At 45.0% G+C, this 17,898-nt stretch overlaps 1 protein-coding gene across 1 annotated transcript; it reads right to left on the minus strand.

Annotated features, from left to right (window-relative positions):
• Positions 1 to 1,842: 1,842 nt before the first annotated feature.
• Positions 1,843 to 17,839, minus strand: vimr2 (vimentin-related 2). The gene is made up of 10 exons (XM_084352517.1): positions 17,637 to 17,839; positions 16,307 to 16,451; positions 16,013 to 16,177; positions 15,712 to 15,831; positions 13,104 to 13,199; positions 11,446 to 11,577; positions 9,116 to 9,247; positions 5,686 to 5,796; positions 5,452 to 5,576; positions 1,843 to 2,764 (listed from the first exon to the last, which is right to left on the minus strand). Exons 1-10 carry the CDS (start codon positions 17,720 to 17,722, stop codon positions 2,722 to 2,724), a joined length of 1,155 nt encoding a protein of 384 aa, XP_084208643.1. The 5' UTR covers positions 17,723 to 17,839; the 3' UTR covers positions 1,843 to 2,721.
• Between the last annotated feature and the right edge of the window lie 59 nt (positions 17,840 to 17,898).

Genomic DNA, 17,898 nt, shown 5'->3' on the forward strand with positions numbered 1-17,898 from the left:
CGCATTTTTCTCAGTTGTCAAGGACGTGTGATGGGGGCAAAGGAAAACAGAGGAGCACAGAGGTCACCACACTCACAAACATCACCAGGCTTTGCAACACTTAATTGGGTTATAAAAGAAGCCGCAGTGGCTGGAAGGACCGAAGAAACAAATCCAAACACGTCATTAAACATTTTAGTTTTTGCTCTAGTTTCCTAAATTGTATTGGAAATGTTTAATAGATTATTGAGCTTCATTTTATTGTCGTTATAAGAATTTGTGTTTTTCTTAGATGTGTTGGCAGCATCGTTCTATGGATGCCTTTGTTAACTGCTCCTTCTTTAAATATGTCATTAACTATCGGACTGATTGTGATAAAGATTTGTACAGACTTTCATGCCCAGAGGATGAATCCTGAAGACTTGGTGATCCCCTGTCTGTTAATCTAGTGCCACCATGGAGCTGAAATGTTTGTGTTTTGGTGAAATATCGTAAATGTAAAAAAAAAAGCAGAATGCACTCAATTACACTCATTATGACATTGATGACTGCAACATGCAAAGAGCGATAACCTGCGTCCCGACTTGTTGCATTAACTTCGATCCTTTTACTTTTAATCCAGCGCCACCATCAGGTCAGAATTTTTATTTTGTGCATTACTTTGTCTGATGACTAAATATGTGAAAAACTAAATGACATTCCCATCAACATTAGCTTTACTTTGTGTTAGGTGCTAATTATGTTAGCATGCTAAGATGCTAAAGGCAGATTGTTTACATGACAAACATCACACCTTCTAAACATGCTAACGTTAGCATTCAGCACAAGACGTGCGCCCGAGTTCATCCTCACAGAGACTTCTCATGTGGCTCTGTTGAAGTCATTCTCATGTATTTATGTTTTTTTATATTAATTCTGCAGAGTGAGAATTAACCCACAAAATACGTACAATGCAATAAAAAACATTCCCAGGTATTATTATTATTATTATTAGAGTTTTTTTGGCAGGATATGTGAATGCTTATTCACACGGTTTGGTTGCTGTCAAACTTATATTTTAAACTGATCTTTAATTCTCTTGCACAGCTGTCTGAAGCTCACTCTTCCTGTGCACAAACACGTCTACAAAGGCAGGATGGATGATGAATTTCCTGAAAGTCTAAATTTTACTTTTCTCGTCCAGTCTATTTCATGCATTTCCCTTGATTTCCATACAGTGAGCCGTGTTTTCCCAGCAGAGGCACAGCAGAGAAGATAAAAGCAGGAGAGCAAAACTCTTAAAGGAAGATGATTTTCTTAGATATTTTGAAATTTAACCACAAGGCAAAGACAGAGCAGCCCCATGAGAGCAGGAACTTTCCGTGGTTTGTTGCAGTTTTCTTTGAGTGATATAGAAAGAAAGCAGCGTCTCGATTGAGCTCTGAGAAAACGGACACGGCGGCCTCCTCCTGAGCCGGCCGTGTCTCATGTCAGGACAATTAAACAAGTCACCGCGGCCACCCTCTCTCCAGACACTGAACTCAATTATCACAGAGGCTAACTCCTCATCACCGCGAGTGCACCGAGTGTGGCTAATCTTATCTGATCCGTTATTAGCTGCATTTTTCATCTTTATGGCAGAGCTAACAAGCCTTTGAGATCGTTAATAGCTGGGAATGTTCAGATCTCATGTTAAGCATGAAGATGAATGAAAGAAGGATCACGGAACATAAATCACTCTGCTCTCTCTGCATACTTTCATGGTGCACAGAAAGTCTTAAGCCCAAGGATTCACAAGCAGTTCTCATGAAACACATTTTCACAAAAGACATCACACAGCATGAGGCGATCTCTCAAGCAACTACTTTTATTTAATTTAAATCTGAAGAACATTCTCGTGCAGAAGCAGGAACCAAAAATGATTTATCACACGCGGCTCCGAAGTCGTGTAGAAAATAAGGAAAAGATTACGGAGGAATGTATTACCAAATGCTTATTTCTGAAACGACATTGCTTTTCAAAAGGAGAAATAATGAATCACCGAGGCTTTTCTCGTGGAAAGATCCAGGTGCTCGTTTTTTTTTGTCTTAGGAGCTGCAGGAAACTTCATGAGCCATTTGAAAAGCAAACACTGCGCTGCACACTTGACGGTCGGTGTCATACGTAAAGCCGTCACGAAGGCACGACTGTAAAAGCAAAAAGGGAAGGCGAGATGCTTTTAGTTACCGAAGGGAGAGCTGTCAATATGTTTGCCAACAGTGAAGGGGTCAAAGGTTAAGAGCTGGTAATCAGTCGAGGTTTGAGTGACGGACGAGGTGCGATGACTCCACTGAGCCGCACAGTTTGGCGTGTGTGTGTGTGTCTGTTTCTGTTGTTCGACAAAGCGTGAGCAAAACATTTATGAATCGTATCAGCGCGCCGGTGAAGATAAAACCCACTTAAGGACATTTCCCTGCCAGACACCGAATGGATGCACACTACCATCCTCCCACCACTTTTAGACAGCTCCATCTTTCTTGGAGTCTTGGGGTCATCTGCCAGAGACCTGTTATCAATGGCCCGGCTTAGGCCTCCAGACGGGGTTCATCTGTCATGATAAGTTCACATCTGCTCAAACTGCTGCGTCGGTACCTAAAGCTTCATCCTAGTGCAGATTTAAGTGTTTTTCTTGTTTCTCTTTTGTCTATTTTCTAATCCATATGTGAGGGGGGGGGGGGCATCCAGACACACTCCAGCCAGCCAGTCGGACTCTCCGGCCTGAATTCAGAGCCTGCACAGCCTCTCCTCCTCTTCCTCCATCAGACTCCTGAATCACAGAAACACAAAAACACACAAAGCACAGGTGACCAACTGGAAGAACTTGCAGGTAGCACTGCTAACTTGATGGAGCTGTTGCCAGAAAATTTTAATTTATTGAGGTTCAAAGTTGATTCTTGATCTTAAACTACACCAGCCGGCCGTATCACCACTGAGCTAGCTAACATTGCAGCTCAGGAGGACAGGATTAACTAACGCACTAGCAAACGGTTTCAGTCTCTTTAGCTCAGTTTTTTGTGTTCCAAGGTAAATATCTGTGTCTGTCAGCTGGTTGATGCTGGGCAGCTGGTGTACTCTTGGTCTACGAAGCCATTTCACTGAAAACAGCCGCCTGCCACATCTGGAAAAAGACAGTAGCAAGAGTTAACCAAAACATAATAAAGCTCAGAAGTCATTTGATTCATTGTAAATAAAAATAATTAGAGATTATAGCAGCTTTAAGATGGGACCTACAGTCCAGTCCTCCACTGCAAAATGTTCAAGAAGCTCTTGTCTTAGTTGAGCTACTTGTTGCTGCATCGTGGAGGCGTGTGAGCAGCCCACAACGAACAGCAGAATGAAGTACAGTGTAATATGGTTCACATTAGCAGCGAGCAAAAGCAGCGAGCATCTGCCTCGACTGCTCCGAGATGCTTTCACAGGCGATAAGCCACCCGGTAATGGCAGCCTGGGGTCATTAGGGTCTGTTGTGCAGACAGTTTGCCACGGCACGGAGAGAATAAACAACCACCATTTTCATTTCTTATTCATGGTTTTAATCACGGATGACAAAACATCCAGTAAATAAAAAAAAGAGAGGGGAAAAGTTGGCGTCGAGTGTTTCGCCTTCAATGTCTTTGGGAGAGTCTGTTGGGTAACGAGAGGGACTTAAAACTGTGGCGAATTTGCAAATGTGTGTGAGGGGAGGGCTGACATTAACAGGCTGGCATGGAGAAGAGCTGGCAGAGGCCCAGCACACAGCGCTGACAGTGTGAGGTCCTCTTTGCCCATTCTAATGAGGCATTGTGAGGGTCTGAGCTCAGGCCTGCAGCAGGGCCCCCTGGGGGTCAGATGCAGCCGGAGCGGCGATGGAGGAACGGGGAGGAAGTCCGTGGCAGCAGGATGAGATGGGCTGAAGTGCGTCGGTCCACGTAGCAGGATGGCAGATGGTTAAACAACCTCAATGGACGGCGGGGGCGACATGAAACGTCTTCAAGGTCACACTCAGGAAGCTGCATCATAGTCAGGAGCTGTTTCCTGTGACCTCAGCCGGCCCGTGATGTCAAGAAATAACTTAGTATTGACAAAGCGGATGTCCAGGTGACATTGTATGACATGCTCGGACAATACTGGAAATACTCCTTGTATTATTCACGATGATGCACACACAGAAACTTCTTGTTGTGGAGGAAAAAACGGTGACAATGGACACGTCGTTTGCACATTTCCACATGTGTTTTCTCGCGTGCTCTGCTTTCGCTCATACATTATGTAAAGAAAGCAAACAGAGAATCGAGTTAATTTAAAATCAAATGAAATCATCTCCGGATCATTGTGTGCGGTTCATTCTCCTCGACAGGTTTTAAATAATGTTTATCGAGCACCGCGGGGGGACGTCTGTTTTCATTTGACCCCCCGCCGCAGAGATGGGAGTCTACGAGACACGTCAGGGACGGCTGCAGATTTTAATTGCAATCAGAAACTAAAAGCGGTTGATTTTTTACGACTCGAACACCTTAAACAGGAGAAGACAAACTAATCAGTGGAACCACCGGGCGCTGGTGTTTTTGTTGGAATGAAAACATGTCCTCCGGCAGACGTGGCTGTCCATCCCTGTCCCAGACCGCTGGTTCGCTCGGACCACACTGTCCCAAAGTCTCCTCGTCTCCTCCTGTACATGACATCTGTAAATGTCGGGGTCTCACTTAAGAATAACAACCTGCAGCTTTGTTGAAGAGGGGAATGAGATGTGTGTAGGTTATGGACGTCCACTGTGATTGCTGTATTTATGGCAGCTTATTATTACAGAATGGGTCAGCACCAGTACATTATGGTCTGTTATTGCACGTTAGGTCTTTAGGTTAAACTGTAATTATTGCTATGAAGTCAATGCCAGGAGGAAAGACATCACCTGAAACATGCACATGGAGCTTCTTCAGATTGCAACCTGCTGCTAACTCACATTAAATAGATTATATAGAAACATCGGACCAATACATTATCGGCCCGACATTGGGAAATGTATTTTATCGGCCATTTGTCGGTTTAGGTGAAATTCTAGCCCATAAAAAGAGCCGATAATATGAAGCATAACTGCTTTCATTGAGCCAACAAGCACAACATTAACAAACTCCCAACACAGCAGGTGGCTGTTTGGCTGTTCTGCCAATAAACACACAATAAATGTTTCAAAGAAGAGGAGAAAAAACCACAACAAATCTTATAAATCATCCATTTTCACTTGTCATATTTTAGCCTTTCTTACTCTCAGGTAACTGCTACGAGGTTAGGAACCTCTTTAAAGTACAAACATGTTAAATTATCGGTTTTCTTATTGGTATCGGCCACGAGAAGCAGATAACCATCTGTTATCGGCTGAAAAGATTCAATATTGTGCATCCTGATCGTCTGTTTCGTCTTTCATTGTGAACATCTATTATTCACACCATCAGATTTGTTTCAGCGGACCGTCCTGACCTGTAGGCAGTGATCTCCATGTCTCTGGCCATCTTCTCACTCAGCAGCTCCTTGTAGTCTTCACACTGCTCCTGCATCTGCACCTCGAAGTCGGCCTCCTGGTGCCGCATTTCATCTATCTTACACTGAATAACACACACACGCAGGATTAGAGGGTGAGATTAAATGACAGAACTGGTCCAAACCACTGGTCCTTCACAGCCTATGATTACATTAATCAGTTCACTCTCAGACCTCCAGCTCAGCGATCTCGTCCTCGTACGCAGCCGCCTTCATGTCGACCTCGTCCTCCAGCTCCTCGTTACACTTCTCCAGCTCGGCGAGCTCCTTTTGTAGCTCCGAAACCTACAAACAATGGTTATTCATTCAGTGCATGCTCACAAACACATATTTCTATGTAACCATCTAGTTAGTAATAATGCAGTGACGCAGGACTTCATCTTTATGTTCCCTTCATGGTCGTTTTCGGTTCAAGAGCAGCAGCCCTGGAGCCAACGGGGATTCAGAAAACACTTGAGCACAGTAGATGATTGTCAGCAGAGGACTTTGACCGAGGTGTTCTGGTTTAACGAGAGCCCAGATTTCTGCCTGAACCTAAATCTGACTGACAACATTAAACTTCTTATGGTGTTAGCTAACAGTGAGTAAACAGGCGTCTGTTTTACACATCCAGCAGACACAGAGCAACATCAGCATTCATTTGAGTTGCTGTGTTTTGGTCACCTGACATCCACAAATCTCATCTCAGAAATATTATCTGTCTGGGTTTTTATCTGCTCTTCACCAGGTAGTCATTAACCTTGTCTGCCTGCGTTTTGATGCTTGGCAGGTAGTCAGTTTATCAGAGTTTTTAGCTAAGCTCGCTGCGTGGATATGTCGGTAATGCCACATTTTTTTAGCAGGTAGTTGGATAAATCTCTATGAATTTCACATTACACAGTCATTTTTTGATATAAAAATGTAGAAATTGGGCTCCAACGAACTGAAACTCAAGTGCATCAATTGGACCGGACCTTCACGGATAAAACAGGTTAGTTTACTTCCACCACAAGCCTCCCCCGTGTCTGATGGTGGTGTCCTGCCATGAGTAACTACAGCAATCACACAAGTTCAACAATTAGCTGTCACAGCCAGATGGGGATCCAGGCGGCCGTGCTCGTCTTTCAGTGAGATCATGTGAGCAGAGGAAGACCCCGGTTACAACTCACAGGCTGATGACGACTCCCCAACCTGGTCGAGTCGCTTACTCACTCACTCCTCCGTTCTCCCTGGCATGATAAGTGAAGCCTGGCGTACAACCGGCTCTTTTATGTACTTTTCTGCGTCAGGGCTGATTTCACTGCAATCTGTTTGCTTGGCCATGTTGTGTCTCAGTGAGAAACCAGACCCGAGGCGTCCATCAGAGGCGAGAGAGGAAACAGAGCAGATCAGGCCGGGCTGTCCATCCGTCAGGCTGGACTGAGCAGACCTGGGGAGTGTGTGCTGCATATTAGAGAGGAGTAGATGATGCTGGGAGACGTCTGCGGTGTGGTTCACAGAGGCCCGCTGTTTATTTAAAGAGCTGGAGGTAGAGCCGCAGTAATGAGAACCAAACCACCGTGTTTGTTACAGATGTGGTCGGGTGTCAGCTGTGGCCTGACCACTGATGGATGTGAGCTGAGAGGAGGTATAGTCTCTGCTTCCTGGAGTCACCTGGTGATTTCACCTGAGTCATTATTTCCTGGTATGTCTCGTCCTCGCTCATGCAAAACCTCCTTTGCTCTTCTGGCATTTTTCCACCGGCTGAGACGAGAAACATCCGATGGAGGTTTATTTCCTCTCTTCCATTTGCAGAGGCAGTCTCTGATCAGTGTGTGTGTGTGTGTGAAGTTTTAAGACGTTCATGACACTGCAGGCGCTCTGAAAGACTGTACTTAATAACCGAGGACACGGAGGGCAATAAATCCCGTCTGAGCTGAAGCCGAGCCCTTCACATCTCCTGCTGAAAGTGTCCGCAGAGTAAACACTCTGGTCAGCAGGATCTCCCACACTGTTGCTCTGCTGTCACTCAGCCGCTCCACACTCCCCTCGCCCGCTGTGGGAAACCATTCATTTTTTACCATTACGTCTGATTTAGGAGCTGATGGCCGACGCAGAGTCAGTTGTGGGTTGTAAGGCTTCTCTTTTCTTTGTCAGTAAAGAGGTGGGAAATGTATTATGGGGAGATTTGAATCAGTAGGTAGCAGCTGAAGGATTTAAATGGTTCACCTCCAAAATATACATGTTTCCTTGGAAAGTAGCCGCGCAGACAGCTTTGGTTTTATTTGCAGATGTTTATAAATATCACTTTCTGAAGTTTATACTTCCAACAGATGTGGAGGAGGAGTGGTGCACATAGCATTAAGAAATGACATCTAAATAATTCAACCGCAACATTTCTTTCCAGAAACAATGTTCCCTACTCATTTTTTGAAGCTGTAGTTCAACTTTTGGGGGGAAATTTGCTCATTAGCTTCTTGCCAAGAGCTAGATGAGGAGATCAATACCACTCTCGTGTCTGTACAGTAAATATGAAGCTATTGTAACAGCAGCAGCGAGCTAACTTAGCTTAACATAAAGGCTGCAAACGGGGAAAAGCTGGTCTGGGAACCTTCAAACCTCAGTTCGTGACTGCATCCAGCCAAGAAAGAGTCAAGCACATAACCACAACTTGTGATTTTTACACTTTTCCCGGACTCCCTTATAAAATTAATGAGTTTTGTGAGTTGTTGAGGTAGGAGAGGATTTACAAACTCTGTAAAACACTCTCTATAACAAATGATTAATTATTTGGACCTTCTTGTTAATTCAGCAAAAGTTGTAGTGGTCAATGTCTAGTGCTGCAGCCCCCAAAGCACCTTCAGTCCCCGGTCCATGCTTTAGACAGAGCCGGGCTAATCTCTTCGCCATAATGCTGCAGCACCGTCTTACTAGAAAACATACAATGGAACAATAATCAGAGTCGGAGTTTCTACTTATACACTTGGGGCAAATCCATCCACGCTGATTTAGTGGGGGAGCAGCTGTCTGACGTCATAAAACAAAGGCAGCACCCATAGTGAAGGGGTGGGATGTATTTGTAGATGACAGTATTTGTATGTGGGATATTTAGATACATTTCCAAGTATATATATGCTGTAAAATACTCTGTATAATGGCGTCTGTTACCTCAGGCTGCACTGCTGAGGGTTTAATTACGTGTCCACTTAACAAAGACACATCAGATCGTCATGGTCAGCCATCTGCAGGCTGCACTTAAACTTTTACTGTGACAAAAGCACACACGTCTGTCCCTATATAGTACTGTATTGTTTACCTGTATTGTATTTGTAATTGTATTTTATTTCTCTTCTTCTCTTTGCTCTACGTCTCTAACTGATAAAGCCTCCTGTGGACAGGTGTTGTGAATTAACATGTTGCTATAAACACTGAGTGCGGTGCACCTGGGGCTTGTACAATGTTAATGTTACGTCCATGTTAAATAAATAAACTAAACTAATTAAAGCTAAATGTTCACAGGTTCATTTAGAGGTGTTTGCGTGGCTGTTTCTTTCGTACGTGTGCATGCAGCTACTTCTTCTTTCTTCTCTTTTTTTGGGGGGTGGACTGACCCTTTAAAAACTGATGAAAAAGAGAGTCCACTCACCAGCGCCTTCATCTCACGGGGGTCCTTTATCTTTGACAGGTCTTTGACTGCTGACCCTGCAGCTCCGCCCACTTCCAGTTGTTTTCCATCACCACTGGGAACCACAGCGGACGACACTGCACCAAACTCGTACTGCAGAGACAGAAGATGAGGAGCAAGAGAAGTCGAGAATCGAAAAGAAAAAAAAAGAAACCGTCTGACCTTTAAGTTGCACAAAAACCGCGGAGGATAGTGCTGTCTTAGGGGCAGTTAAGTGCACTCCGACAGGGGAGCAAAGAGCAATCAGAGCCTCTTTTACCGACTGATGGTTAAACCTCTCCTCCTTGTGTACACCACATTCCTGATTAGATGGAACAAACGCAGCCGAAACGAGCAACACGAGGGTGCACAGGTGTGTGGGAGTCAGCCAGCAATCACCATTACTGTTCAAACCCAATAGCAATCATTTCAACATCGAGACAATTGCGTCTGGTAATCGAGGCCAGGCACAGACAGGACGGTGTCCAGCTGGCGAGAGAAGAGACCGAGTGGGAGGGGAGAGGGAGTGAATAGACGACGGGATTTAGGGGGAACGAGACACACACCTACGCATCTAGACAGACACACAAATATATAAATACGGCAGATAGCTGCCAAATAAAGGACACACACACACACACACACACACACACACACACCGGCGTCCACTCCAGTGCTGCAGAGAGGCCTGGGAAGGCGGCCAGCAGTCTGATTACAGCCCTGACCTCTGAACCGGGCAGACATCCTCGCCCCAGAGGGGGTCAGCCCCACCGGAGCTACAGTCTGACCCCAATGCAGCACCTCGTCACACACACACACTCACACATATATATACGTAGGTAGACAAAGGCATTCTGTTCGGGTCCAGAACTGCACCTCTGATTCTCAGGTTCTTCCCTGGTGTTGTGTTAAGAGGGAAAGAAAACAAGTGGGAGTATCGTCGTGTGATTTGTGAAAGTTGAGATTTACATCTGGAGCTGACCGCTTCAGAGGGAGCGAGGAGGTGAAGTGGTGAAAAAAAAGGAGGGCTCGAGTGGTCAGTAGGAGGATGAGGATGGCAGCTGGGCTCTTCAAAGTGAGCACCGGTGGCTGGAGATCCTTTCACTTAAATAAAAGTAGAGTCGTAAAAGGTCGTGCTGCGTTCAAAATTTCAATTAGCAACAAAATGCACTTAAAGTATCAAATGTAAAAGTTTTGCTTCTGCAGGAAAATAGTCCCCGTAACTGACGTGTCATCATGTTTGACGTGACCGCTTTTTTTACTCTAACTACTTTATTCTACTCCTGTAAGGACCCCGTCAGCTCCAGATGTAAATCTCAACTTTCACAAATTACACGACGATACTCCCACTTGTTTTCTTTCCCTCTTAACACATCACCAGGGAAGAACCTGAGAATCGGGTTCGTAATACCGTTGCATCTCTATATAAGTGGTGTTTTACGGTTGTAGCGAGTCGAGGTGGAGCTATAGTGTGTCGGTGGTTCCTAACCTGCGGGTCGGGTCCTCTTCAAAGGGTCACGAGATAAATCTGAGGGGTCGTGAGATGATTAATGGGAGAAGAAGGAAGAAAAAAACCTTATACACGAGTTCATTCACCTCTTCTCTTGCTCTTTTCCTTGTTTTACCATCAACCTCACACAATACAGTTCTTTTGTATGAGCATCAGGTTTTAAGGCCGAGTAAAAATGCAGTCGATTCTGAGAAGAGACTATCTCTTATCTCGAGTACAAACCTACGTTGCTAAGGCGGAAAAACAGACTTAGCGAATTAATCGTGACGATGATCGTGTGGCTGATGAAACTGTAATGATCTTATGTGAAACAAACATAAATCTCGTATTTGTGTCATGTTTTGAGAACATTTTCCACCGTTTCAGGTTTGACAGGTGCTCACATTTCCATCATCTCCTTCTTCTGCAGTGTTTAACGATGCCTGACTGGAGAATTAGTGCCACCAAGCTGTTTAACTTGAAGTCCTACTGTTCATATTCGTGCTTCATTATGATGGACCCCTGACTACAGACGTCTGAAATGTGTAAAGGGTTCGAACAAGCCATAAAAAAAAACACCTCCTTTAATCTTTAAAGTGTATTTTTATAAGCTTACCATGCTTTCAAGTACAGTACTCGAGTAGATGTACTGGTGAGTCCATCATTCATGTGCATGTGGCTCAATGAGAAGCCAGAAATAGGACTGTGATTCGAAAGATGAACACGGGAACGCTACTGTAAAACCTTTGGCACAAGGCGGCTTCATGACATGTGCATGTGCTTTATGTTACAGTGTGTGTGTGTGTGTGTGTGTGTGTGGTACCTGGAGGCTCTCAGCCAGCTGGCAGTAGTACTCCTTTACATCCAAGGCCGGTGTGATGTCGGGGCTGCCAAATTTAATGGCTGCCACCGCCCCTCTAGCCCCTTCAGCTGGATCCAGCATCTCCTCCACCTCCTGTTGGAAAGTGGCATGAAATTTTCAAATCCTCATGTACATTATACCTCAAATGTGTACTAAAATACGCTGTTACTAAATAATCCTCTGAATTAGAAACACACATTTTGATGCATTCACACACACACACACACACATCAAAGACCTCGGCGTGTTTGTCTCCAGCCTCAGATATGCAGCCCCCTTTAGTAAAAAAGCCCAGATCCATTACAGAGAAAATGAACTGTTACAGAGCTGCAGTGGCAGTCGAACATTTTTCTCCCGTTCCCTTCCACCTAAATAACGACATGGCTGCCGATTTGTCAGGGGAATATGGGGTATCTGGAAGTGCTGATAATAACAACAGTTAATAAAACAAAGGGAACTTCTGTTTTCATTTGGTATTCAGCCGCATTTCCCGGACTGTGAGTTATCGAGCGCGTCCCTGAGGGAGTGTGTTAAACGCCGGGCAGCCCGGCTTTGCAGAGAAAAACACAGTGTGATGGAGTTGCTCCTGCTTCGGCTGCCTCCCTCTCCTCTCTGCCTACAGCCCCTAGATCTGATACTGGGCCGCGTCTGTCATCTCCTGGCGAGGTGGAGAATATTGTAGAAGGTGGAGAGAGCAGGGTGTGTGTGATATGTGAAACATCTGCCTATGTTAAAGCAATAGTTGGACATTTTTTTTTGGGAGATTTGCTTATTTGCTTTCTTGCCAAGAGTTGCATAAGAGGACTGATAGCACTCTCATATCTTTCTGTTAATTGTAAAGGTTCTCAGAGAGGAAATGAGGAGAATTTTCACCTTGTTTATTCATCCAAACAGCCAGCGTGCTGACAGTATTCGTATATAAGTTGTTTACCTCACTTTTTACAGGTAGCTCTGTAGCTACATATTGTTAATAGTATTTACCATCCATTTTTGTACAATTTATATTGTTTTTAATCACCTCAGTGTCTTGGATAACCATTGGCGATGTCAACTTGTCTCGCAGTGTAGCACCACTGTTAGCCTAAGTGTCAGAGCTTGGTTGCTATGGCTCTTTATTTACCCTTTTTCCTCTAGTCTGTGTGTGTTTATCAGACATTTTTGTGCAGATGCATCTTCACGTCAGTTACATCTTTGTATGCAGCTGTGCCATGTCTCAAATTTGCTTCACTTCCTGTCCTGGCGGCTAATTAGCTTAGCACAAAGATGTGAAACCAGGGAAACAGCTAGCCTGGCCCTGTCCAAAGATTACAAAATCTACTAACTGCATTTCTAAAGTTTACTGATTAACATGTTGTATCTGAGAAAACGTCTGAAAAACAACAAATTGTGGTTTCACGTCAGGTTATTGATCCTCTCCTTATATGTTTCTGTTGACTGGGCTGTTCTGGCCTCTTCGGCAAGGTGAGCGGGGTCATCACAGCTGTGTTTGTCACCACAGGTCCGGGCATTTCTCCAACACTCCTGTCTGACCTAAGTGCTCCATTTTGAGTCATTTCCACGGCCGTAAACCCTCCCTGTTTCATCACACTGCAGCCGTATATCCTCTCCGTCCCCCTCACCGTCTTGTGCTGGGCCTCCATGTTGGCCAGCTGCTCCTCGTAGATAGCCACTTGCTCCCTCAGTGCCAAACACCCTGCCGTCACAGCGTCCACTTCCTGCAGAGAAAATCACGTTAACAAGAAAACAAGGCTGAAACTGAAGGAAGTTTAATTTCTGGAGGTGTCTGAGAGGAACGCTGCAGTCTGGGAACTTAATCACACCACAGGTTGAAGACGAGTAGAGAAAGTGTTTCCTTTGTTTCCACCCCGAACAACCATTTAAAGAACCATCAGCACCATCCACCTGTTTCACTGAACAGCAAGTCGACACCGCAATGCAGAGGAAAAGAAGGGGAGGAGGAGGAAGAGGAGGAGGAGGAGGAGGAGGAAGATCAGAAGGAGGCTAACTAGACACAAAAGCCTCGTCCACCAATCCATTCACCAGCAGGGGCTCTCAGCTCATCTACTCTTTGTAAAGAGCAAGATTAATTTGTGTTGGATGCAATTACTGAGGGTGCCTGCGTTAACATCGGGACACATGCAGAGAGGGTTCGGTGCTGAAGTTCTGGAGCCTCGCTGGGAGGGTGGCAGGGTCCTTGATGGACAGCAGCGAGCAGAAGTAGTCTGGTCCCTGGTGCTGCTGCTGCCTGTGTTCAAATATCAGCCAGTAGCTGGAGGGAAACTTGTACATCACATTCTGTGCAACTTTAAAGTGCTTAACTTTCTTTTGCTGTTGATTCAAGTGACCCCTCCGCCTCCTATCATAAATATCTTCATCTGGCTAGCGTGTCTGTCCGTCTGTCATTCGGTGGGTCGTTTGGTTGGTCAGTCGTTTGGTTAGTTGGTTGGTTGGTTGGTTGGTTGGTTGGTTGGATCGTTGGTTGGTTGGTCTGTGTGTCATTTGGTCGATCGTTCGGTTGGTCGTTTGGTTGGTTGGTCGGTCGGTTGTTTGTTTGGATTGCTTAGTTAGTCATTTGGTTATTTGGTTGGAGTGCTGGTTGATTATTTGGTTGGTCGGTCGTTAGGCTGGTCATTTGGTTGGCTGGTTGGTCGGTTGTTTGGTGGGTTGGTTTGTTTGACGGCAGGATTACACAAAAATGACTGAACGAGTTTCCGGGAATGGCCGGTTTGACACTATTAGTGAACAAGCCCTTGGATCCATTTGTTTAAATAAAAAACATATTGAAGTGCGGCTTTAAAGCCTCTGAAAATCCTGATTGGTGTTTAGGAGTATGTGACATCACCTCTTTCTAACAAATGTAGAAGACTGCAGAGAAAAACAGAAATCTATCTTGTAAAATAACCAAAACTGTTCTAACTTCAGCAGAAAATGGTGTTTTTGTGCAGGACCCGATCACACACAGTACGATCCTGATGTGACACGTTTCCTTCATGGTTCCTGCAAATATTGCTTCTGAAACAGAGCGTTCGGCCTCCTCATTCATCCGCCGTCTTGTGTTTGTATTTTAAGTGAATATTGTTGAACTTATCTCACTTGTGCGACTGTGTTTTACCGCTGCCCACGATGTCTGGTGACTCGAGACATTACTGAAACAAAAAGTCCCATGTAAAAATAACTGAGAGACAATGAAGAGGGGGGATTTGTGGGCCGTGAAAATGGAGCAGAATTGTCAGGAGGGAAGCGACACAATAGCCAGTAGTATTACTTTAAAACAAACCAAACATCATCACTGTCAGTCGACCATTATGTTGAGAGAGCTGCAGCTCGTTGTGGGTTGAGCTGTGTAGTATTCGCTCCTCTCCTCCGCATCTCTGCTCTTCCTCTACCTCCCTGCCGATTTCCCACCAAGTCTCGTCGCCCTGCAGCTGCTTCCAATTCAGAACCAGAGAACGAAGCCAGCAGGAACATTACAGCACCGTATTACAGCCTGCATTACATCTGTAAGGGAGAAATTAAAGCCTCCCTCGCATCTGGCCCGGCTGGGAGGAGATGGGGCTCTGGCATGTGTGAGGGAGGGGGTGGTGGAGGAAAAGTTGGTGGCTCAGGTTGCAGTGGGCCACCAGCCCAGATTGTGTGACTGCTGGTGATCAACACCCGTCGGGCAGGGCTACAGAGGAGCAGCTGTGGAGGGTTTCAGCTGATTCACCGGGAGGGAGGAGAGGAGGGGCTTGACAACACTGCCATCTAGTGCTGAAGGTACATTATCACACAACAAAGGCCTGATGGTGTGTTAAAGAGTACAAATGACCCAATCTAACATTAATTAATTGATTTATTATTATTAGCTGCCCTTATCATCTCAGCTTGAGCTTAAAGATTTCAAACTCTGCATATACCTTCTGTGACTTTGGAGTTGAAATGGGAATTTCTCAGGCATCTAACGGACAGTTGCATTATGGGAAATGTAGGATTGTGTGTTTTTGATGGCATTTCGGCATCTGTTGCTTCAATTTCAGCTTTTATTTTCCTCTCAAGCTCACTGAAGTGCAATGAAACACTCCTGGAGTTCATCCTTAACCAAAATATAAGCACTCTTAACTTGACCATAAAAAAGTTAAAGGCACACTATGCAGGATTTGTCAAAACACACCAGGTGCCATAAGCGATCCTGGAGGAGGACGGTTGATTTTTGAGTCTTACAGGTGTTGTTGCATTGACAAACATTACCTCTGCAACATCTTGTCGCTCCTGCTGTAAGAAGATCCTCTGCTGTGCGGCCGCCTCGTACTCCTTCATCAGACGCTCGAGCTCCCTCTGCAGCTCCTCGGTGTCGCACAGAATCTCATCCTGCGGGGAGACGCAGTGAAGACAGTGATGGATCTTGACAAGGTTACACAGATCAGGCCTGCTGTCACTGTACAAACTGAAGTGAAATTGATGGGACGGGATGAGGCGTGCGATGGAGCGTCTATGAGAAAGTTCGAGGAATGTCACACACAGAGAGAAGCATGCGGCAGACACACCCTACCCTCTCCCTGCGCAGCCTTTCCACCGCTGCATCCAGACTGTAGTCGGGCACCACCACGGCGGAGGTGATGCTGGAGGAGGAGGAGGCCTGTCGACTCTTCAGCTTCTCCTCCAGCTCAGCAATCTGACATTCAAGAGACTCGTTCTCCTCCTCGAAACAACGAGCCTAAAGGGCATGAAGTCAGAACAGGTCTGTACTGTGTGTAAATATAGATTCACTGCTTCACTAACCGGGAACAAAGGCAAGGCACAGCAGAGGGGAAATGGGCTGATGTGTCACCGTGTTTGTCCTCACCAGTTCAATAAGCCTGACCAGGCGGTCGTTGAGGGCAGCGATGATGGTGCGGTCCTGGACAAACCGGTTCAGACCCACCTTGTTGAGCTCCTTGGCTGCTACGAAGTCTAACTTGTCACAGTCGCACTTGTCAACAGCCGCACCCCTGAGAGGAGGAAACACAGGACCAAAGACCGGACTGAACTCTGAATCATTGAACTGACTTCAGGGAAAGTTGTTGACTGAAAGAAATTAATTTGCCTGAAAGTCACTTTAATTATTGTAATTGCAGTTTTTCATCTGAATCTATTCTATATACAGTACAGAAGCATCCTTTGAATGCGTCAGTGTGCATTTTAGCCCGACCCATCCCAGTAAACGAACCCGGTATGATGTCATTTCTTCCATGACCACATTTCTCATCAGCGTTCAGGAAAATCCAAAACAATCACAACACCCAGATTCATGAACTTAGCTCACAAACATGTGTCTCGGGTTAAACTCGTCTTTAGATCAATCTATTAGTTAATGTCAAACTTCTCCATCTTATTTTACTAATGATTTATTTGAACTAGTATTATGACTCTTGTAACTCTGATGTAAGGCGTATAAACTGCACAACGAGCTCCTTTCAACCACTTGTGAGTTTTTACACGCATACAGAACCATTTCACATCCCATCGTTTACAGCAGAGAGGAAACCTGACTTAGCTCATCGGTATCAGTTTGTGCTCCACCTAACAGCCAACCAAATGTCCAGTACAGATAACCAACTACACCATGACATGCAAGATGAGTGCATACGTCTGAATCTTGGGATCAGAATAAATCTAAGTCAAGAGGCTGTGGTCCTTAAAAAACTGGAACAATAACAGTAAACTGAATATCTTTGATGACGTCGTCTTGGGCTTTAGAAAACACTGATTGACATTTTTTAGACCAAACAACTAAGTAAGATTAATCAAGAAATTAACTGACAGATTAATTGACAAGGAAAATAATCATTAGCTCTTTTAAGAGTCCTTTCTTTGATTTAAACAGCACCCATACACCCTTTTCCTTTGTAGTTTGTCTTATTTTTGCTTTAAACAGTATTTGATTAGCTTTGCTTTTACAAAAAACATCTGGTTCTGTGTTGTTGGGTTGTTACACAGCCCTACATTTGTCATCATCGAGGAAAAACCCAAAGAATCACCACATCTGGATACATGAACTTCCCCCCAAAGCATTTCCCTTTGGTTTAAAACATTTTTGTACTGTACATATTTTTAAATTGAACAACACATGAGCCCGTCACTAATATCCTAATATCTTAAAAATGGTTAAGTGCGGCCCAGAGACTCACACTGACCTGACGGAGGCACTCAACCCTCCATTTCGACTCCAGCTTTCCTCCTCAAACAGCTTGCGGTAAGAAGACACTCTGAGCACGGCCATGGCTGAGGCTGGATCCGAAACTGGGAGACGACACGACGGACCGAAGGTGGCTGCGAGTCCAAACCGGGGGTTTTATTCTTCACGGGGAATGAGAATGTGGCAGTGAGGTGAAGGATCTCTCATCGGTCACGGAGTCGGCTAAGTATAGCGTGAACATCAGCCAGTAATGATTTCAC

The sequence above is a fragment of the Pagrus pagrus genome, assembly GCF_965226575.1.
Source record: "Pagrus pagrus genome assembly, chromosome: 5".
Taxonomy (NCBI): Eukaryota; Metazoa; Chordata; class Actinopteri; order Spariformes; family Sparidae; genus Pagrus; species Pagrus pagrus.

Coding starts and splice junctions, on each gene's coding strand:
- vimr2 (XM_084352517.1), bottom strand. CDS start 17,722: ATGGCCGTGCTCAGAGTGTCTTCTTACCGCAAGCTGTTTGAGGAGGAA. Junction 13,200..15,711: donor AGCGACAAGATGTTGCAGAG/GTAATGTTTGTC, acceptor TTTTCTCTGCAG/GAAGTGGACGCTGTGACGGC. Junction 11,578..13,103: donor TGGAGGCCCAGCACAAGACG/GTGAGGGGGACG, acceptor ACTTTCCAACAG/GAGGTGGAGGAGATGCTGGA.